The sequence below is a fragment of the Cervus canadensis genome, chromosome 20 (assembly GCF_019320065.1).
Source record: "Cervus canadensis isolate Bull #8, Minnesota chromosome 20, ASM1932006v1, whole genome shotgun sequence".
NCBI classification, from domain to species: domain Eukaryota; kingdom Metazoa; phylum Chordata; class Mammalia; order Artiodactyla; family Cervidae; genus Cervus; species Cervus canadensis.
The window spans coordinates 56,421,909-56,444,500 of record NC_057405.1 but is presented as its reverse complement, the minus strand read 5'-3'; the positions used below and the strand labels follow the sequence as shown (position 1 = coordinate 56,444,500).

The 22,592-nt window shown below is 42.2% G+C and overlaps 1 protein-coding gene and 1 long non-coding RNA gene across 3 annotated transcripts in view; both read left to right on the top strand.

Annotated features, from left to right (window-relative positions):
- The window catches only part of SEC63 (SEC63 homolog, protein translocation regulator), an 85,831-nt gene extending 80,560 nt beyond the window's left edge, over positions 1 to 5,271 (top strand). For both annotated transcript variants that reach the window (XM_043439023.1, XM_043439022.1), the window contains one exon: positions 1,559 to 5,271. In XM_043439023.1, the coding sequence (XP_043294958.1) occupies positions 1,559 to 1,702 (144 nt within the window). In that variant the 3' untranslated portion in view covers positions 1,703 to 5,271. The remainder of the gene's footprint in view (positions 1 to 1,558) is intronic.
- Positions 5,272 to 15,018: 9,747 nt separating this feature from the next.
- LOC122422502 lies at positions 15,019 to 18,399 on the top strand. The gene is made up of 3 exons (XR_006263865.1): positions 15,019 to 15,403; positions 15,886 to 16,067; positions 18,285 to 18,399. It is a non-coding gene; the product is annotated as an uncharacterized LOC122422502 (long non-coding RNA).
- The last annotated feature ends 4,193 nt before the right edge of the window (positions 18,400 to 22,592 follow it).

The following is a 22,592-nucleotide window of genomic DNA, read 5'->3' as shown; positions in this document are numbered from 1 at the left end:
AAACTTACAGTTACTGGGGCGATAAAGTGAGGGGGCAGGAATAAATTGGGAGATTGGGATTGATCATATGCATACTACTATGTATACAAAATAAATAGCTAATAAGAACTTGCTGTATAGCATAGGGAACTTTACTCAATACTCTGTAATGCCTATATGGGAAAAGACTCTTTTTTTAAAAAAAAGAATGGATTTATGTATATGTATAGCTGATTTTTTTTTTTTTTTTTTGCTATACACCCTGTCAATCAACTATAATAATAAAGTTTTTTTGAAAATGAATTTTTTTTCAATCTATGGTGGGTATGGATTTGTATTATTATACTTGTGTGGGAAATGAAAGTTACCACTTCCTCCTTTTTGAGAAATTTTCAAATACCTGAGAAGGAAGGAAGAAGAGAGATACACAGAGAAAAAGAGTGAATCAAACCATGCAAAAAAATTTTTTATACATTTTTGAGGTAATAAAGGGAACTTAAAAAAATAAGGTTGTCTATTTGAATAAGTGTATTACATCTTAGGGAAGCATTTCTAATTTTGAAATGTAGAATAACAGGGAAAGAGGTCCTCTCATAGTTTAATATAATACACTTGATGGACTGCTCTCAATAATAAACTTGTGTTAAAGGAGTATGATAATTTAGAACCTTGAGTATAACTTACCAGTGTGATAATTTTAATATACTATAATGTGCCATACCTTTATAGGGCCTCACCAGATGGTTTCTGTTTTCTTTAGAAAGGCACATGTATTTAATTTTAGAGTGTACACTTGTGTGAGTATCAGTTGAAGCACATTCGCATCGATGTTACCATTTCACTTGTGAAAGTGCAAGTAGTGAAGTTGCTCAGTCATGTCCGTTTCTTTGCGACCCTGTGGACTGTGTCCATGGGATTTTCCAGGCAAGAGTACTGGAGTGGGTTGCCATTTCCTTCTCCAGGGGATCTTCCCGACCCAGGGATTGAACCTGCGTCTCCCACATTGTAGGCAGACGCTTTACCACCTGAGCCACCAGGGAAATCTCTTGAGCTTTTTATAAAGGCATGCTATTGTGTTGGAGAGATTGTGCTGAAGAAGTGTTACACTGTGTACTGGGCCTCAACTGAAAGGAGCCAGCAAAGGCGTGGCTTTTTTTCCCCATGTATTTCTTCCCATTGGCTATAGGATGTTAATTTCATGAGTAGTCTGGAGGCTGCAGATACCTCTTTGGAACTCATGTTTGAACTTTTTTTCCATCCACAGAAGACTTATTAAGAACAGTGTTCCTGCTCAAGAGTCAGAATTATTCATCTTTCATGCTGCAGAATAAATAGTATATAGCTCCTGTAAAATCATACTATTAAACTACACTAGAAACTTAACTTTACTAACATGTTCCTAGATTCAGTTTTTATTTTGTGGATGAGTATCTTTTCTTAAATGTGTTAAATTTAGAGTTAAAAGATGTAATCTTTTCTTTACAAGTGCTGCTGTCAAAGAAAACGTTTTCTTTCCCAGATATTTCTTCCATTATTCCTCCCCAGATTTCTAATGTCTGCATTTAATTCTTTTTTCTAGTTGGAAGTTCATGAGGCTAAGCCTGTGCCAGAAAATCACCCACAGTGGGATACAGCAATAGAGGGGGATGAAGACCAGGAAGACAGTGAGGGCTTTGAAGACAGCTTTGAGGAAGAGGAAGAAGAGGAGGAAGATGATGACTAAGCAGTAAACGCATGGACCACAATATGTGCACATCTTTGCAAGTTTTTGCTGTTTTAGAAGTGTATAATAAACCAAAAGCAGTGCAGAACTGATGTTGAGGGAAGTGTTACTAGAAATGGGCGTGTTACCAAGGCAGTGGTGGTGCCTTGGTACAGTCTGAAAAATGCTTAAGGTTTGTGAAAGCCTTTCAGGTATGGGATGGTGCATTTATTTCATCCGCAAATGATAATAAACCCTTTGTTACAACTGTCCAGAAGTGTGGGCTATGTATTATCTATCATCTATGGTCCCAGTAAAAGTAAAGGTACATGAAAAACAATCTATAAATGAGTGACCTTTCTTTGTTTAGCTTTAGTTTTAACAAACATTAAAGTGTGTATGATAAACACCACAAATGTTTTAAGTAACATCTGCTCAAGTTTTAATGTCTTTATAAGCTCTATTATTCATTTACTGATATTTTGCAGTGATATAAGACTATTTATAATAGCTCCATTCATAGCTTTAAACATTTTATTTTTGCCTATCTTGGTCATAAGTTGGCATTCTGTCACATTCCACATAATCTAGAGGGCTACATTTTGGGATTTTTCCTTTTCTTAATTGCCCAGAGTTACCAGATAGATTATAAAAATGGCTTTTAATGGCTTAAAACATTTTTAAGCCTCTATTTTAGCAGATCAATGCAGGATCTAATTCTTTTTATAAGCTATAGACCTAAAAATGATTGTGGGACCATACGTTCTCTGATGTTGGTGACTTATGTTACTAAACCTTTTTAAAAAGGTCACTATAAAAGCTGAAATACATTCTTAGCTTTTAATCTACCTGACTCTATCAGAAGCCTTTTAAGGTAAAATATAACATGCAAAGGAGGCATTTTTTTGTATTCATTTTGGACTCCTGTCAATAAAATAGAAGTTTGACTCATTTTATGTTTGTAATGGTGTGTCTTTTTACTCCCAGAAAGGGATAATAGGAGAACTCATTCTTTTATTTTTCAACTAAAAATTTAGTAATACTGTCCATGACTGCTAAAGTGACTGCTATTTCTGTGTACTATAGAAAAACCTGTGATTGGGGGGAACTTCCCCCTCACACTCTCCCACAGTACAGCCTGCAAGGATCATGCTTACAAAGAGTAGAAATGTGTACATGATGAAGTATTGAGGTAAAATGAATATTTTTGTTACTAAACACGGAGGAAACATAAGTTTATATTATAGTACTGATGGTAATAATCCTCCCGTATCAAAATCTCCATAGATCCAAGTGCTGTCAGAATACTAATTTGTGGCCTAAACTTGAAAGGTGGCCACTTCCCATGCAGAACTACCACTGGTATTTTGTTACTGCAGTAGTTGGAAATAAAATTTGAAACTTAACCAAAGCATGAATTCTTTTTTTTTTTTTTGGTTCTAAATTTGGGATGTAGTATTTCCTATAATATGGTCAAAGCAGATTTTTTCTCTGGAGCCTTCATTGTTTTTGTTTTAAAAGTGTTAGTGAGACCCTTCCTTGGCAAGCAGGAGTGCCACTGATTCGTTTGTGAGGATTTGTTTCATTTTTTAAGTAGAGGGTAGGTTTAATTTTCAAGTCAGGTTTTGCTGGGAAGCTGCTGGTCACCTAAGTGAGATGGAAGGGAGTGGGCCAGCCAGTAGCATCCAGGGAAAGGAGAGGTTAGAGAAAACTCAGGTGGTGTGAAGGCAAGGGAAATGAGCAAATGAAACAAAGTGTAGTGTGTGCAGTTCTGATTTTCTTGAAAGATACTTTTCAAGAAAAGTACTTATTCTAGTGGCTGTTTTGTCTTATAAAAGAGGTTTTACAAGTTATTCAAACTACTGGCTGCTTTCTCATTTTTAAGACTAGAGGATTTCACAACCTAGTAATTCACCACAATGCTTAAAAATAAAAATAGCATCACCTCATTAGGAAATCCTACTGGTCTGTGTTGCTTTGCCATTTGTGTGATATATATGTACTTGGCAACCAACAACACATTTTCCTCTAATGAGTGCTTTAAGTAAGCTCTTTCCATATTGCCATAGTGAAATGACTGAACTTTCATTTTATCATTCTCTTCTCTCCAGCAAGTCTCTGAACTCTGCATCCCCTCTTTACTTCTCTTGAGATGTAATAACTAATTTACCCTTGTGTGTATTTAATCAAATGAAACTTTCTTTAAGTGTAGTTTCAATTTGGTCCCATCAAGAAACACTGACATTTTGTCAACAGAATAGATGAAAACCATCAGTGTATGTATGTAAAGTGAAAGTGGTTTTTTATGAAATTAAGCCATTGTGTAGTATTTTTATCTTTTTGAATTGGTGAGGTACCTATTAAAAGGTACTCCCCCAGAGGAGACCATCAGTGAAAGTCTTTCAGTTATAAATTTTTGTTGCACAACTTGTTTGAAGCCCTATGTGCATATCTCAGTCTCAAAGTCAGGTGTTTATAGCCTTTAAAAATTAAAAATTTTTTTGTGAATTTTTTTTAAATTAAGGAGTACATGGAATAAGGTTTTCTGTGTAAAACATAACTGTGTTCTCTACCCCAGCTTGCACTGCGTGCTGGAGAAGGATGAGCCTGTCTGGCTGCAGGATCCCCTGCGAGAGGGGAAGCTCAAGTCCTAGGTAGAAGCAGAGCAGGTGGACACCAACCGGCTGATGTGGGAAAGGGGAGCAAGGGTGTGGAGGAATGTGAAGGGGCTCTGAGCATGTAATTCTTGACCACAACATTTATCCAGTCATTTGCTTCAGCCAAGCAAAGACAGATGCTGGAGTGGTCTTTAGCAACAATTGTAATTTCAAACGTAATTCCATGTCGCACATATTTTTCGAGGAGTTGTTCATTGTTCACCACCTGTTTACTGAATTTCAGTGTTTCCAGGTCTGTGATCAGACACCGGGGCTATTAAAAGAATTTATCTTCTTATGGCTCACAGGTGTTAAGTCAGGCAAATGTATAGCAAACTATTTTAATCCGTTTGCATTCTAATGGCCATTGTTTGGAATGCATTTTTTTTGTTTTTCCATTGTAGGCAGAGGAGGGTTTTTTATTTTTAGGTGCTAGCTGTTTGTTGGTTTTGAATGTTTCCTTAAAGCATTTCCTCCTCAAATATTAAACTTCATAGAATCCCCAGTTTAATCTGCCCTATGATAACTGAGACAGCTATCAGTGAACTGTAATGTGACATTTTACCAGCTGCGCAGTGATTAGTCCAATCATGTCTTAAAAAGTTAGCATCAAGCATCTTAACATTTAAACTTGATGCTCAGGCTATTTTGCAAAACTTAAAAAAGCTGTGATCTTGTACATTTTTCTGTAACTAGCTAAAAATTCAAATCTAGCAATCATTGGCATGCTTTAGGGCTGTGGTTTTAGGTGGGGATGTGTACCTCCCAGGAGTATGCAGTAATCAGTCTATTGGGAAAATGTTAAAGTGGTTGTTTGTATTTAATCTCAACCTTTTAAATTTCTATTTTTGTGTGTTTTATAATGTACATAATATATTGTACAATTGTACACTTCTATAATTTATAAATAAATACATTTATTGGCGTATTAGACATTCTTTTCTGATTTCAATGCTTGATCAAATATTTGGATATAATGCTTTAAAGTGTTGCTGTAGTGCCGTTTAACGTGTTGGTATAATGCCATTATTTAAAAATGAAGGTTTGGGGTTTTAGTACTTACCATTTGAGTTCGCAAGATGATGCTCCTTTGCTAGAGTCAAAAGGTCGGCATTCACTGTGTAGCAAAGTGGTTATTTTCTGAGGTGGAACTGAGTAGGTATGCTGACAGGGTTAATAGATGAGCAGAGGGTTCTAAGCAGCTGTCGTCCACAGAATGAATGTGGAACAGGTGAGGGCAGAAGTGCTAGGTGCGGCTTCCAGGGACTTCCAGCAGAGTCTGCAGCTCTGTTCGTGGTCCCTGCAGTCCGTGGCTGCTACAAATGGCAGGTGAGTGTGAGAAGGCTGTCCACTCTTTAGCACTAGATGGTCCAGCACTAACCTGGCAGGCTTGATATGCAAAGGCAGCTGGGTACCTTTTACCTTCGTGAACACCTGAAGTTTATGTTTTAAATTCTGCATAACTGCTGCAGTGGATACCACTTTGTTGTTAAGTTGCCACGTCGTGTCCTCGTCTTTGGGACCCCATGGTCTGTAATGCGCCAGGCTCCTCTGTCCATGGGATTTTCCAGGTAAGAATACTGGAGAGGGTTGCCTTTTCCTTCTCCAGGGGATCTTCCTCACCCAGATATCAAACCCATGTCTCCTGCATTGGCTGGAGGATTCTGTACCCCTGAGCCACCTGGGAAACCCCTGGATACCACAAAGGGTATGAGCAAATTTCAGAAAGAACTTTAAACCACTTTGCTGTAGTTTCTAGCTTGGTTCTGGTAGAGGGCGATAGGGCTATAATTTTCTTTAGCAAAAGAGTGGTTTAGTTTGTGAGACAACCAAAAGTAAAGACAGGCTGTGTAATTTATTTCTATCATCACCTTCTAGGCTTACCTCCTTCCCCCTTAGTGTTTTCTTTCTTATATATGTCTTTTAATATATTAAACTTCTCGGTTTTCTGGCTTGATTCATTGAGCCCCTTTGCAGCAAACTCCAGAAGACAATCCACATTTATTAATTGTGCTAGAATTGTATCAGGTTGTTTGCCTGAGAGAAGTGGGAAGTCGGGTAGGACAAAGAAATCCTTTTATTGTACGAAATTAGTTTTTGGATGGTAAGTGTCAAAAACCATGAAAGGGTCTGACTCTGTGCAAGCTAACACTCTCTGCAGTGTCATGGATGCTGGCAGAAGACAGGAGACCCCCAAGTCAGAGGCATCACAGACGGCTTCCTGTTGTCTAGTTACTCCTCTGTCCCCCAAGTTCCATGGGGCTGATGTGGAGCAGCCCAGGTGGAAGCTGCATATACTGAGGAATTCTGAGCTCAAGAAACCTTCTTTCTAAAGTGTATGCAAGCAAGCTGCCCAAGAGGGAGGTACTCTTTCTTCCAAGGCTGTTCCTTATGCAAATATAAAAGGATAGTTTGGAACAAAAGCAGTGTGCCTCTGCTCACAAGGTTTGCAGAAACATGAGATAGCTATAGAAAATTGTCTCTCAAAAGTTGGAATTCAGATTATATAGTATCTCTACAAAGACATGAGCTTCCCTGATGGTTCAACAGGTAAAGAATCCGCCTGCAATAAAGGAGACACAAGAGACTTGGGTTTGATCTATGGGTCGGGAAGATGCCCTGGATGAGGGGATGGCAACCCACTCCAGTATTCTTGCCTGGAGAATCCTATGGACAGAGGAGCCTAGTGGGCTACACTCCATGGGATCACAGCGTCAGACAGGACTGAAGCGACTGAGCACATGGGGTACTTACTTTCAAACAGAGTGAGTTCTATTTAGTGCAGATTAGGACCAGTGAGACCATCCTCCTTGACAATATACCTCTCACAAATGTTTTATTGTCAAAGATAATTTTATGTTACAGTTGAAGACAGTTTACTTAACATGTGTGCCAACTAAAAGTCCAGAATTTTCCAGATTGAATCCAGAGCAGTGTGACAGTGGAAAAAGAGTGTCTAAAAATGAACACTATAGTTGCTATATATTGTAACCATAAAATCTTCTGATAATTGCCTCTGTTCCTTTCCCCAAAATCTCAGCCCAAAACGTGTGCTCCGCTGACACCCATCCACCTTCTTTCTTAAATCGCACTCTTCGCAACAAACTGAAAGTGTGCCTCCAAGTGAATCTGGATCCTTGTAGAACTGCCATTCCTTTTTCCTAAGATGCTACCCAAGTTCAAGAAGTCTTTGGAGCGTCTTTGATTGAAATAATCGAGGGACCTCTGAAATATTCTTCTGAACAGTTGTGCCGGCATCTGATCATCCTTTGAAAGAATATTTATTTTTTTTTCCTGTGAAAAGTATTTAGAGATGATCCAAATAAATTGGGATGGTAGTCACATTTGCTGATTATTTTGATGAAAAATTAAGCATGAGACTATAATTCAATGAATGAATTTTAAAAATCATGATTTTTATTTAAAGTGCATCTGAGGACTCCCAAGGAGACATTCAGTATTATTACAGGGGTAACTATAGCCTCCCTCATTTTTAAGAATTAATCCACATCTATATCTTTGTAAAGTTAGTCTACTTTATAATCACATCCACAGTGTTTCCAGCTTTTAAATTTCTTGATTCTCTGCCACTTATCTTGCGACTTCAGTTGCCGACATCAGCTTTTCAAATTTTTCCCAAAGCCTACAGTTCCTCTTTTTGACATGACAACACATATATGAGTGAGAGAGAGAAAGGGGAACACTGAGAGGTGCCCCCATTTGAAGGGGAGCAGGGCATCCCTTCCAAGTATCGGAGTTGCAGCTCTCCCCACCAAGTCCCCGTTCAGAACTCCGCAGTTCCTTCACCATCCCAAGGAGGAGATCCTGCTCCACCTACTCCACCCCACTCACCAAGTGCTGATCTGGGTCTATTATCATGGAAATTATAAGGATTAATGCGATTTTCAGCAGGGTGCTCTTGAGAATTGGAGATGAAACTAGTGTTATGACTCACAGCATTATTTCTTTATACACTGAGCCCCCACATCTTTCAAGTCTTCTGACTTAATGACAGGATATCACGCTCAGTGTCAGGAATGACACCTCAGGAGCGGCACATTTCAGATGAGCTTCAGTTTGTATTTTGAGTAGAATTGTGACTGTCTCGGTATGTTGAAGGAATAATTTTTAGAACGAGAAAAAAAATTCATCTCCCTTGGTATGATTTGTAAAGTTTTCTTTGCATTTAGTACTAGGTACTTAACAATCTGATTGAACCAAGTGCCTGCCCACACCTCCCCTCCCTCAACCCCCTCCACAGCCTAATAAAAGAGCCTGGGATATAGGTATGGAAACAAAATCCATGGATTTTTAGTCTTGGCGCTACCTCCATTGGGTGGTATTACAGTGGGAAGTAATGAGTGTACATGCTGAGGCCCTCTGTCTGCAACTCTGCTTTGGAGTAAGTAGCACTCCCATCTGCACCCACCGAGGGCAGGGCATTGACCTGAGGGAGAGACATGGAAACGAAGATGTGGGTAAGAGAAGCGACCCGTCACAGTTGGTGACAGACCTGGAGCTGGGACCCAGGCGCCTTGCCTCACAGGGGCTACGTTGAACAATCCCCATGTCTCAACGCACACCGCTGCTTCCAATAGCAGGGCGTGACTGGAAGCCCATCATTGCCTAGAGGGGAGAGGCAGAGGACAAGCAAACAGTGGACTGTGGTTTACAGCTCTGGGTGCTTGGGATGCAAAGAGAGCAACACAGAGAAAAAGCAAAGATCCCTGGGGACATTCTAGAAGAGGAGAAAGAATGGACAATAAACATAATTGACAGATCATTTATATAGTATCACTGAAGGTGATAGGGCTTCCCAGGGGGCTCAGTGGTAAAGAATCTGCGGCCAGTGCAGGAGACTCAGGACACTCCCGTTCAACCCCTGGGTCAGGAAGATCCTCTGGAGAAGGGAATGGCAACCCACTCCAATATTCTTGCCTGGAGAATCCCCATGGACAGAGGAGCCTGGCGGGCCACAGTCCATGGGGTCACAAAGAGTTGGACATGACTGAGCATGCACGCACACATTGATGGTGATAAGAGTGATGGGAAAAAGAAAGTAGAGAAAAGCAAAGCAGGCAGATGGAAAACAGGTTTTGAATTTTGTGGTCAAGACGGGTCTCATCTCAAAGCTGACATTTGGGCCAAGGAGTGAAGAAGTTAGCCATGCAGATGTTTGCGTGAAGAGTGTTTTAGTCAGGGGGCAAAGCTGACACACAGGCTGTAAGACAGAAGCAGCTGGCAAGCGTGGGGAGCAGCAAAGAGGACATCAAAGTGGCTGGAGCAGAGTCAGGGGAGTAGAGCAGGAGATGAGCTCAGAGAGACGTGGAAGGTCAAGGGCACAGCAGGAAAGGCCTTGAAGGTCGTTTAAGGACTTTGGTTTCTACTTTGAGTGAAGAAAGAGCCACTGCTGGGTTTTGAACAGCGGAGTGACAGGATCTGGCTTATGTCTTCAAAGGATTCCTCTGACTATTGTGTTTAAAAAAAAAACAAATGAAGGAGAGAGGAGTTGAAGTAAGAAGACCAATCAGAAGGTTACTGAAGAGTTCTCCCTGGAATTTTCACATGTGTTATGAGGCAATGGGTAATATACAGACAGACCTCAGAGACTGCAGCCTCGCTCCAGATCACTGCAGCAAAGCAGGTATTGCAACAAAGTGAGTCACAAGGTTTTTTGTTTTTTTTTTTTTTGGTTTCCCAGTGCATATAAAACTTATATTTGCACGTGTGCAATAGCATTATGTCTAAAAAAACATATGTACTTTAATTAAAAATACTTTATTGCTAAAGCACCATCATTTGAGCCTTCAGCGAGTCAATCTTTTTGCAGTAGTAATATCAAAGATTACATTTACAAATCATCACAACAAATATTATAGAGAAAAAGCTTGAAATATGGTGAGAATTATCAAATTGTGACACAAAGACATGAAGTAGGCAAATTCTGTAGAAAAAGGGGCTTGATAGACTTTCTTGAAAGAGAGTTGTCAAAAACTTTCAATTTATAAAAAAAAAGTGCCCAATAAAACTAGGTACGCCTGTATGAAGAAACGGAAGTGTTGGTTGCTCAGTGATGTCCAACTCTTTATGACCTTATGGACTGTAGCCCCACACCTCTGCCCATGGGATTCTCCGGGCAAGAATACTGGCATGGGTGGCCATTCCCTTCTCCGGGGGCTTCCTGAGCCAGGGATTGAACCCGGGTCTCCTGCGTTGCAGGCAGATTCTTTACAGTCTGAGCCGCCAGAGAAGCCTCTATCCCTACGTAGCTCTCCCTTTGTCCAAGTTGGGGCTTCTGTGGGCTGGCAGCCATGTGGAGGTGGGCTGCAGTGTTTGGATTTGGGATGTGCATATTTTGAAGGTAGAAGGTGATCTCTACAAGAGCCGTTTCAGTGGAACAATTGGAGAGAAAAACCCTACTCCAAGCAGGCTTGAAATTCCAAATGGTAGTTATAACAGTGCAGTATTGGGACCAGAGCAGACAAGGAGGCCAATGACTCAGAGTTGGAATCCAGAAACAATCCCACACGTGTGGATAGACTCACACACTTAATATATGTGACAGTTTGGCACTGCAGACAATGGGGGAAAGGAAGGCATTTTCAAAATAGGGTGCTGGGACAATAGGAAATCCATTTGGTTAAAAAAAAAAAGATGCAAGGCTTCTGTCTCATGCTTTGTACAATAATTAATTCCAGGTTGCATGTAAGTCTAAAATTGAAAGGGAAAACAATGAATGCTTTTGAAATATAGGAGAATATATTCATGACCTTAGGGTAGGATACAATAAGCATGTCTAAAAAGGAAAGAAAATTGAGAAACTGAATTATATCCAAATAAAGGACTTCTGTTCAAAGACACAATAAAGAAATGAAGCAGCAAGCCCCATAGTGGGAGAGATATTTGCCACACATGTATTTGACAAAGGACTTGCATTCATATTAAATAAAAAATGCTGACAAAACTGGTAAGAAAAAAAGGCAGATAACTCAATAGGAAAATGGGCAATAGGCTTAAAAAGACACTTTGTGTCACAGACTGGGTTCTTCAGAAGCAGACCATGAGAAAGAGTTTGTGGTATGAGATGTTTATTAAGAATCAAGATGCTTATTGTGAACAAAAGGGAGAAGAAGCAGGTCTGGGAGGAGAAAGGAGCTGAACTTCGAGGCAGGCCCAGCAAAGCCCAGGCTAATCCAGTGGAGGTTGCTCATTGGCGTGTCCTGGGTCCCGTGTCAGGCTGATGCAGCTGTGACTTGCTCAGTCAGAGTGTGAGCTTCCCAGGAAAAGCATGACCTCTGACAAGGTGGTTCTCTGCTGTTGCGGCTGACCCTGAAGAAGCCGCTGGCTGGAGGCTGTCTGGGGACCACACTCCTTGCCGCTGGGCAGTAAGTCCTTCCTGAAGAAGGAGCTGAGTGCCATGTCTCCATATCTACTACAGTTCACAAAACACTGTATCCTAAAGTCCAAAAAGACACACAAAAATATGCTCAAACCCTTTAGCCATCAGGGAATGAAAATAAAAACTACAGTGTGATATCACTACAGACTCACAAGAATGGCAGAAGTTGAAGAGATTGACAATGCCAAGTGATATTGAGGACAACCAGAAATCTCATCTACTCCTGGTAGGCTTGCAACTTTGTAGATTACTATATAAAACAGTTTGCCATTTGTTATTAAACTTGATGGGGCTTCTCAGGTGGCTCAGTGGTAAAGAATCCACCTACCAATTCAGGAGATGCAGGAGACGCTGGTTCAGTCCCTGAGTGGTGAAGATCCCCTGGAGGAGGAAATGGCAACCCACTCTGGTATTCTTGTCTGGGAAATCCCATGGACAGAGGTGCCTGGCGGGCTACAGTCCATAGCGTCGCAAAGAGTGGGACACAACTGAATGATTGGGCATACCCCACTTCCCTCCACACACACTAAACTTGACATGCATAGTCAGTGACCTAGAAATTACACCTTTAGGAATTTATCCAGCAGAAATGCATGCACATATGCACCAGTAGGCATGTACAAGAATGTTCACAGAAGCCATATTCAGAACAGTCCCAAACTAGAAGTAACCTAAATATTGATTGATAATAGAATGGATAAATCAAATTTTCTATGTTTAGACAAAGGTTGAGGTGGGCAGCCTCCAAGATGACCCCCAGTGATGCCTGCTTCCTGGTGCTCACACCCTTGGTGGTCCCCTCCCAGACTGGACCAGGATGATCTGTGTGATCAACAGCTTACAGGAGCAGTGTGTCGCTTCTGAGATTAGGTCACACAAAACAGTGCCGCTTCCATCTTGGGAGCGCCTTCAATCAGTTTTTTTTTTCTCTTGGACTGTTTGCTCTGGGGAATCTATGTCATGAGCAGCCCTATGGAGAGGCCCATGTGGCAACACTCTTGTCAACAGACATGTTAGTGAAAGTGGAAGAGGATCTTCCAAGTCAGACTAAGTCTTCAGCGATTATAATCTCAGGCGACAGCTTAACTGCAGCTACACGAGACACCCAAAGCCAGAATACCCAGGTAAGCCACAAATGATCCCTGACTTTCAGGATGTAGGTGATATAATTAATGCTAGTTTCAACCCACTAAATCTTGGGGTAATTTGTTACACAGCAATAGATAACTAGTACAATGGGGTTTTATAAAGTAATGAAAATAAATGAAATGCAGTCACATTTGTCAACATGGGTGAATTTTACTAACATGATATTGCATGAAAAGAGCCAGGATCAGAATCCATTTTTAAAATTATCCTACTGTTAAAGTTAAAAAACCAGGTAAAACTACAGTGTTGAGGGATGCATGCCTAAAAGGCAAAACAATAAAATAAATCAAGCAAGTGTTGGTCATAAAAGTCAGGGTGGTGGCTACCTTTGGGGGCAGACAGGGAAGTGGGAGGGGGCCTGAGGAAGGCTTCGGTGCTATTTTAGCAAAGATGTTTGCTTCAAATAAATCATTAAGCAGTATGGTTCTATTTTTGCTTCCCCCCCCCCCCTTTTGTATATGTGTTGTATTTCAGGATAAAAAAGGCAAACAGAGAATGGGAGGAGAGAACTGGAGAAAGAGTGCTAACAACTCTTTAGAGGAATATTGTTACAAAAAGACCAAAGGGGAAAAAAAAAGACCAAAGAGAGTAGTGGCTGGAAGAGAAATGAAATAACAATGTGTTTTACGCAGAAGGAAATCATCTACTAGAGCAAAAACTTAAAAGACAAGAGAGGGGAATTGCTGAAGCCAGGTTCTGCAGTAGGCAAGAGGGATGAGCTGGACTGAGTCTGGACTGAGCTGGGTGCCAGCCAGATATAGACGTCTTTATATCTATGTATCTGAGAGAGAGAGGGAGACAGACAGGCATTTTAAGGAATTGGCTCAAACAAGTACAGGCTCAGTTCAGTCAGTTCAATTCAGTCGCTCAGTCATGTCCTACTCTTTGCAACCCCATGGACAGCAGCATGCCAGGCCTCCCTGTCCATCACCAACTCCCAGAGTATACTCAAACTCATGTCCATTGAGTCAATGATGCCATCCAACCATCTCATCCTCTGTACAGGCTGGGCAGGCCCAAAATCACTAGGGTGGCTGCTGGCAGCCTTAGAGACCAGGGAAGGGTTGATGCAGTCGAGTCCAAAGGCAGTGTGGAGGCAGGATTCCCACCTTCCTTGGGGGAAGTCAATCTTTTCCCTTTTGATCTCTTCAACAGATTGGATGAGACCCACTCACATTATGGAGGATAATCTACCTTACTCAGACTCTACTGATCAAACTGGCAATCCTCATTTAAAAACTACCTTTACTGCAACATCCAGACCCATGTTTGAAATATAAGAGTCCTTTGGCCCAGCCAAATTGACACATAAAATTACCACTCACTGTGAAGACTTTGACAGTATTTGTCAACTAACTTGCTTGGGGTGGAGAAGGAGGGAGACAGTCAGTCAGCTGCTAGGACCCCTTGCCTTCAGTTTTCACTAGAACGTCTGCCTCCTGATTTCTCTGTCCGCTTAGAGAACATGCACACAGCACTGTGGGAAGTGGAGAGGATGGAATCATTGTGAGAATTAGGTAAAACAAGGCCCAAGACCTTGATCTTTTTGCGTTTGCAGCAAGAGCCTGAGGATATTATTAATTCTGAGTGAGCAAGATGTCCACTTACATCTTTCTTACACTTTGGCAAGTCTTGTATTTGAAAAGATGGGTTCCTCATCACATTTAACTCAAGTTATTTCAAGTGGTGGGGCTAGCTGAGCATTAAGCTAATACATGCAGAAGTCACGAGCAAAAGTGCTCTCAGAAGTAGTGAGGTTGTTCCTGGGGACTTTTGACCAGGAGCTCAGTTATTCCCTTGCATCTGAAGACCCTGAAAGAGGTGCCTTCGGTTGAAAGGCTCCCTTTCTTCTGCCCTGTCCCGTGAAGCCCTGGCTGCCCCAGGACTCTCCCCCTTCAAGGCAGGCGCTCAGAGCTGGTGCTCCGATTCAGGCGGGAACGGACTCAGAGTGTGCCGCGTGTCCAGCTGCGGCCGCCAGGGGGCGCGAGGAGGCCGAGGAGGAGCCGGGACATCCGGGGCCCCTTCCCCGAGCCCGCGGCCCGAACCTCTGTGGCGGGAACGCCGCTACGGTCCGGCAGCTCCGCCGGCGCCTCACGGCCGCAGGGCAGGGCCCCGCCACGCCCGAGGTCCGGGCGGCCCGGCGGCCCGACCACGACCCCGCTTCCCACTCCCCGGACCGAGTTGCTTCTCCTCGGGCCTCTGGAGGCAAAAGGGAGTCACTGTCGCTTTGATTGTTGGTCTCTCGGATGGTGAGGGCTGGCGCCCTGCCCCGGGCGGTCTGCCCCGCTCCCCGCTGTCCCCAGGACCCAGCCCCTGACCCCTACCCCGAGGGCCGACAGCTTCCTACGGTCATCGCCTCGGAGGAGGGACCCAGTGAATTTTGGGGTCTCTTGCTAGAGCAGGGTTAAAATACAGCCATCCCCCGGGATAAATTCGTTCCTTCGGAGCTGTCAGGGGCCTGGCTTTGGGGCCAGGAACAGGGTTGGCAGACTTAGCACGCACACAAAAGAATGCCAGGTAAATTTGAATTTCTCATAGACAACAGATTATTTCTTTAGGGTGTGTGTCTCGTGCAATATTTGGTACACACTTATACTGAAATGCATTTAACTATATATTTTTATACTACATGTTTAGGAAAATATGCTAAATACATTACATAATATGTATAAACATTATTAATAAATATACATGTATCAGGAATATACATTTGGTATACTAAATGTATATGTGTGTATGTGGGTGTGTTTCTTGTTTCTCTGAAATTTGAATTTGACTGAATGTCCTATAATTTTTCTGGTAACTAGCCAAGAATTAATTTATGTGGAGGGAGGAAGGGAAAGGTGTGTGAAGAATGGAAGAATGTGTGAAGCTCTCAGCACTAGAGATACTCATTTCTGTTCTTTTGAGTGTCTTATCTGTATATTTTAAACTCCACTTGTAAAAACCTGGATAGTTTTTTTCTTTTTTTAATACAATTTCTCTCTGTTTTGTTTCAGGTAAACTCAAGTACAGTTTTGTCTGTGACTTTTCTCCCAAGCCATCAGCTTTCTTAACAGATTTTAAAAAGAAACAACCGATCACTTAGATCATGGAATTCAGCTAAAGCTGCTGCCCTTTATGTCTGTGGAACCTTTCCTTTCAAGAAGCTTAATGTTTTTATATTGTTGTTGTTCAGTTGGTAAGTGGTGTCTGACTCTGCGACCCCATGAACTGCAGTGCGCCAGGCTTCCCTGTCTTTTACTATCTCCCTGAGTTTGCTTAAACTCATGTCCACTGAGTCAGTGATGCTATCCAACCATCTCATCCTCTGTCGTCCCCTTTTCCTCTTGCCCTCAATCTTTCCCAACATCAGGATGTTTTCCAGTGAGTCAGCTCTTTGCATCAGGTGGACAAAGTAAACTTATCTTAATAGGCAAATTTGTGCTTTGTAATTTTGGCAGAGAGGTTTACTTTCTGACTGGAGACCAGACTGAATAGGAACTGTTGGGTGGGGCAGAAATATGGAATTCATGATACCACCTGTACACCACCTTGTACAAAGCCTGGTGGAAGCCTCCTGGAGACCTCACTTCTGGGTAACCATTTTACAACCACTATCCTGTAGGACACACACACATGCACAGTCTGTGTCTGTTACGTTTAGATTTTGGGTCAAAGGACTCAATCCCCTATGAGGGACCAGATCCCTTATGAAATTCCTAGTAACGCTGCTTGGCCCTTGTTGAGCTTATTTCCCTCACTCCGCTGTGGAATCCAGTCCAAAATAGGACTGACTTGGATCTAGATATGCTCTCCTTGGTCCTGACCTGCTTAGTCTGGAAGGAGAGGAAGTCAAGTGTATTTGTTTCCCAGGGTTGCTGTAACAAAGTACCACAAACTGAGTGGCTTCAACAACAGAAATGTATTGTCTCTGTTCTGGAGACTCAATTTTTGAAATCAAGCTGTCAGCAAAGTTGGTTCCTTCTGAGAGCTGTGAGGAAAGGATCACTCCAGGGTCTGTCCTTGGCTCGTAAATGGCATCTTTCCTTGGTGTCTCTTCACACTGTCTCCCCTCTATACACATTAGGGTGGGTTCTAATTCAATATGGACTGGCTGTGTCCAAAGTTTTTTTTTTTTTTCCATTTATTTTTATTAGTTGGAGGCTAATTACTTTACAATATTGTAGTGGTTTTTGTCATACATTGACACGAATCAGCCATGGATTTTTACATGTATTCCCCATCCCGATCCCCCCTCCCACCTCCCTCTCCACCCGATCCCTCTGGGTCTTCCCAGTGCACCAGCCCTAAGCATCTGTCTCATGCATCCAACCTGGGCTGGTGATCTGTTTCACCCTAGATAATATACATGTTTCGATGCTGTTCTCTCGAAATATCCCACCCTCGCCTTCTCCCACAGAGTCTAAAAGTCTGTTCTGTACATCTGTGTCTCTTTTTCTGTTTTGCTTATAGGGTTATCGTTACCATCTTTCTAAATTCCATATATATGTGTTAGTATACTGTATTGGTCTTTATCTTTCTGGCTTACTTCACTCTGTATAATGGGCTCCAGTTTCATCCATCTCATTAGAACTGATTCAAATGAATTCTTTTTAATGGCTGAGTAATATTCCATGGTGTATATGTACCACTGTCTGTGTCGAAAGTTTTTATAGGGATGCCAGTCCATATTGAATTAGAACCCACCCTAATGATGTCACTTTACCCTGATACCTCTATAAAGACCCTATCTCAAATAAGGTCATGTTCTGAGGAACTGGGGGCTAGGATTTCAATATATTTTGTTGTGAGGGACATGGTTCAACCTGTGTGTGTGTGTTAGTCATTCAGTCATGTCTGACTCTTTTTGACCCCATGGGCTGTAGCCCACCAGGCTTCTCTGTCCATGGAATTCTCCAGATAAGAATACTGGAGTAAAAAAAAAAAAAAAAAAAGAATACTGGAGTGAGTAGCCATTCTCTTCTCCAGAGGATCTTCCTGACCCAAGGATCAAACCCGGGTCTCCTGCTGCAGGCAGATTCTTTACCATCTGAGCCACCAGGGAAGCCTCAATTCAACCCATAACACCAAGAAAACCCTGATGAATGAAAGTGCAATTCATTGGTACCTGAAAGATGACTCTGGGGTAGGGGGTCCCATCTATACCTCGATAGCCAGAGTTTTGGCTGCCAGGCTGGAGCTCTGATCAGGAAGCTCCCAGAACCCAGGAAGTGCTGACTTCCTGGGAGAGCCCACTGTTCCCCTCAGATGCTTAAACTTGGTTGGAGAAACCAGCTGAGCTCCTGGCAGGAGAGACGCTTTCCTCTCCACAGTGAGTGTGGTGGAGATGCTCGATCCAGGGAGGGGGTCCTTGTCTTCCCCAGGGCAGAGGCCCACTTGTCTTCTCTCATTGCAGATGGAAACGGGACCCTGAGCAGAGCATCCTCCATGGATTTGTCAATGTGACACCCAAGTTCACTGAGGTGCTGGGAATTGGTCCAAGAAAGAAAAACCAGGGCAGGCATTCAGAGGATTGGAGGTAAAAATTTAATAATGTGTGGTAAATGTTTATCATAATTTGGGTCTCATAAAACCCTGCCTCCCTGGACTGTATCTTCTTACTTTGATGACAGACTCTAATGCAGTGCTGTGTTCTGTTACACAGTTGAAATCTGAAGACTCAAAACAATGCTTTGCCTAATTCTTTCTGAGTATAGTCACTATAGAGTTTCAAACTCAGACTTCGGTCACCTTATTGTTCCATAAGCTTTTAATATTCTAATTAGTAACAGGAAATCTTTCAGGTCAGTGAGAGAATCCCAGTTCCTCCACTGGTTTTTGGAGACAAAAAGAATCCAGTTAATCATTCTGTAGTTTCCAGAGAACTATTACCTGTCCAGTAACTGCTAAGTCCAGAGTGAAAACAGGCTAATAGCACATGAGGTCTCCCAGCATTATTGGTCCCCCTGGGAGTGTCTCCAGGCCCCACCAATGCTAACGTGGTAGTCAGGGCCATCAAGTCCTGCTACATTTGGAGAGATTTTTGCCAACCCCCCTCCCCTAGACCTAATTTTGAATGGTCCTTTTATCCAAAATGAGGTCCTTTGTCTCACTGTGTTGGGGATATGAATTTTCAATTTCCGTAAAATATTAACATATTGAAGGTGCAAAATTTGGCATGTGAACAAATGGGATGGAGAATGGCTTCAGGGAGGAAGTCCCCTTTTTGCGATGGCCAGTGCAATTTGGGGCTTTGGAGGTAGTTTGGAAAATGAATTGGATTCTGTCCTTAAAAATAAAGTTATTTGGCAAAGTGAGGAAGTCTTGATCCAGCAGGGAGCCTTTAATATCCTTCTGCACACCTTTAAAGATGTTAGAAGCTATGACTGCTAATTAGTACCTACAAATCATTTAAATCATCAGTTTCTTGATCCATTGTGAGCACATTAATAATTTCTTCTGTGCATTTTAGGTGAAAAGAGATTTTGGGTAGAAGACTAATTTAATCACTTGTAAACATGGGCACCAGCACCCTTTCTCCTGCCTTCCCTCTTTGGCCTCCTCCTTCAACAACATGTATCCCCATGCTTTTGTGAGTCAGCTCTGCTCCAGAGTACCCACTCACCTTCCCATGAACAACATATGCTTTCTTCCTGTCAGTTCTTCATTTCTTCTTTCTCCTCCTGACACACATTCACACCTGTGTCCCATCACTTAATTGTTCTGTGTCATGGTATACATTTTATTTTTCAATTTTCCTGTCTACCTCTTATCCGCCTGCAATGCAGGAGACCCCGGTCTCCCATCTTACATCTAGCTTTTCTTTAGCAAACACTTACTTGTTTTAGTCTGATACTGTGCTCTTGATTGTGTCTTCTACTCAGTTCGCTATTATTACAATTTTTCTTTTTTTCTGTTGCTTTGGTTTTTCTCTCCCAGGGGTGGAAGTGAAACTGAAAGTCACTCAGTCGTGCCTGGCTCTTTGTGTCCCCATGATCTGTACAGTCCATGGAATTCTCCAGGCCAGAATACTAGAGTGGGTTGCCATGCCCTGCTCCAGAGGATCTTCCCAACCCAGGGATCGATCCCAGGTCTCCCACATTGTGGGTAGATTCTTTACCAGCTGAGCTACAAGAGAAGCCCAAAATACTGGAGTGGGTCATCTATCCCTTCTCCAGCGGATCTTCCCAACCCAGGAATCGAACTGGGGTCTCCTGCATTGCAGGTGGATTCTTTACCAGCTGAGCTATGAGGGAAGCCCTCTCCCAGGGGTGTGGAAACTGAATCGCAGGTGCTGAAGCTGAGCAACATCACCAGCAGCCCTGGTACCAGCAGCCCTGTTGCCATACCTCCCGCGCTCTTCACCAGTGAGCTCTCTAGTTCTTGTGAGAGCAGGTGTGATCAATCCCCGTCCGGCCCCCTCCAGCCTGTTTCCAGAAATTTGGGTGGGTCATTCCCACCTGGCAATATGTTTGGTCTCCTTCCCTGAAGCTGAATGTGCCTACAGGCGTCCTGCTCTTCTCCAGTGCCCCTCTGTAGGGCTCGTGGGGGAACAGCGCAGAAGTCGCCTGCAGGGTTGGTGGGCAGAGCAGGCAGGTTGATGAAGAAACCGGTAAAAGAAGTGTATGGTGTGTGGGGAGTTGTTCTCTTGGATTATTTTGAATAAGACACTTCTCTAATGTCTTGTGCTCAAAAGGCATGTTATTAAAATTGTTAAAATTGCTGCAAAACAGATGCTCCAGGTTTGGTGAAGTCAATTCTGTTTTTTCCTTTTTAAAATTTTGGATTGATGATCTTCTAAAGAGGTACTGAAATGATATTTCTGACTACTCTTTGAGAGTCTCTAGTCTTCCCCAGGGAATGTAATATGCCTTTTCCCCCCTCTGACTGTCTTCAAGATTTCCTTTTCGTCTTTTATTTTCAGCAGTTTGAAAATGATATATCTAGGTATGTTTTTGTTTTCTGCTTGATATTTCTGAGCTTTTGGATTTGTGGTTTGGTGTCTGTTATGAATTTTGAAGAATTCTCAGTCCTTAGTTCTTCCAGTATTTCTTCTGCCTCGTTCTCTCTCTTCTCTTTCTTGTATTTCAATTGCTATATTAGACCACTTTACATTGTCTCATTTTAAATATAAAAACATAGATACATTGTGAGTAAAGGATGAAAAATAAATATGCAAACACTAAAGAAAGCTGGAATAGCTATATTATATTAATATCTGAAAATTTAGACTTTAATATAAGGTATATTGTCAGGGATAAATAGTGATGTTACATAGTGATAAAGGGATCAATCTTCTAAGAAGACATAGCAATCCTAAATATGTGTGTATCTAAGGTAGTGCTTAAAAAGACATGAGGAAAAGACCACTGGAACTGAAAGGAGAAAGAAAAAAAAAGAATGGAGAAAGAGACATCAACAATTGTAGATGGAGACTTCAAGGACTGATAAAAAAAGTAGACAGAAAACATTAGACAAAGAAGATCTGGATAATGTCAATATCGACCAAATTGATATTTATAGAATATTCAGCAAGGGCAGAAAACATTTTTTTTCCAACTGTGCACACAAAATATTCACCAAGGTAGACCATACGGTGGCTCATAAGGAAAACCTTAACAGGTTTAAAAATGGAAACCTCTTCTTGGTTCCTGGAGTTTGGGCCTGTGGGCAGGAGGTGGTGCTGCCTGCAGAGTGTGTATGGCACCCTTGCTGGGCCAGTGGGACGGAGGGCAGGCGGGCAGGTACAAACACATGAAAAGATGCTCAGCAGCACTCACTATCAGAGAAATGCAAATCAAAACCACAGTGAGGTACCATTACACGCCAGTCAGGATGGCTGCCATCCAAAAGTCTACAAGCAATCAATGCTGGAGAGGGTGTGGAGAAAAGGGAACCCTCTTACACTACTGGTGGGAATGCAAACTAGTACAGCCACTATGGAAAACAGTGTGGAGATTTCTTAAAAAACTGGAAATAGAACTGCCATATGACCCAGCAATACCACTTCTGGGCATACACACCGAGGAAACCAGATCTGAAAGAGACACGTGCACCCCAATGTTCATCGCAACACTGTTTATAATAGCCAGGACATGGAAGCAACCTAGATGCCCATCAGCAGACGAGTGGATAAGGAAGCTGTGGTACATATACACCGTGGAATATTACTCAGCCATTAAAAAGAATTCATTTGAATCAGTTCTAATGAGATGGATGAAACTGGAGCCCATTATACAGAGTGAAGTAAGCCAGAAAGATAAAGACCATTACAGTATACTAACACATATATATGGAATTTAGAAAGATGGTAACGATAACCCTATAAGCAAAACAGAAAAAGAGACACAGATGTACAGAACAGACTTTTGGACTCTGTGGGAGAAGGTGAGGGTGGGATGTTTTGAGAGAACAGTATCGAAACATGTATATTATCTGAGTGAAACAGATCACCAGCCCAGGTTGGATGCATGAGACAAGTGCTCAGGGCTGGTGCACTGGGAAGACCCAGAGGGATCGGGTGGAGAGGGAGGTGGGAGGGGGGATCGGGATGGGGAACATATGTAGATCCATGGCTGATTCATGTCAATGTGTGACAAAAACCACTACAATATTGTAAAGTAATTAGCCTCCAACTAATAAAAATAAATGAAAAAAAAAAAAAAAGGAAATCTCACAAAGTATGTCCTTGAAGTATACTAGAATTAAGCCTGTAATCAGTAAC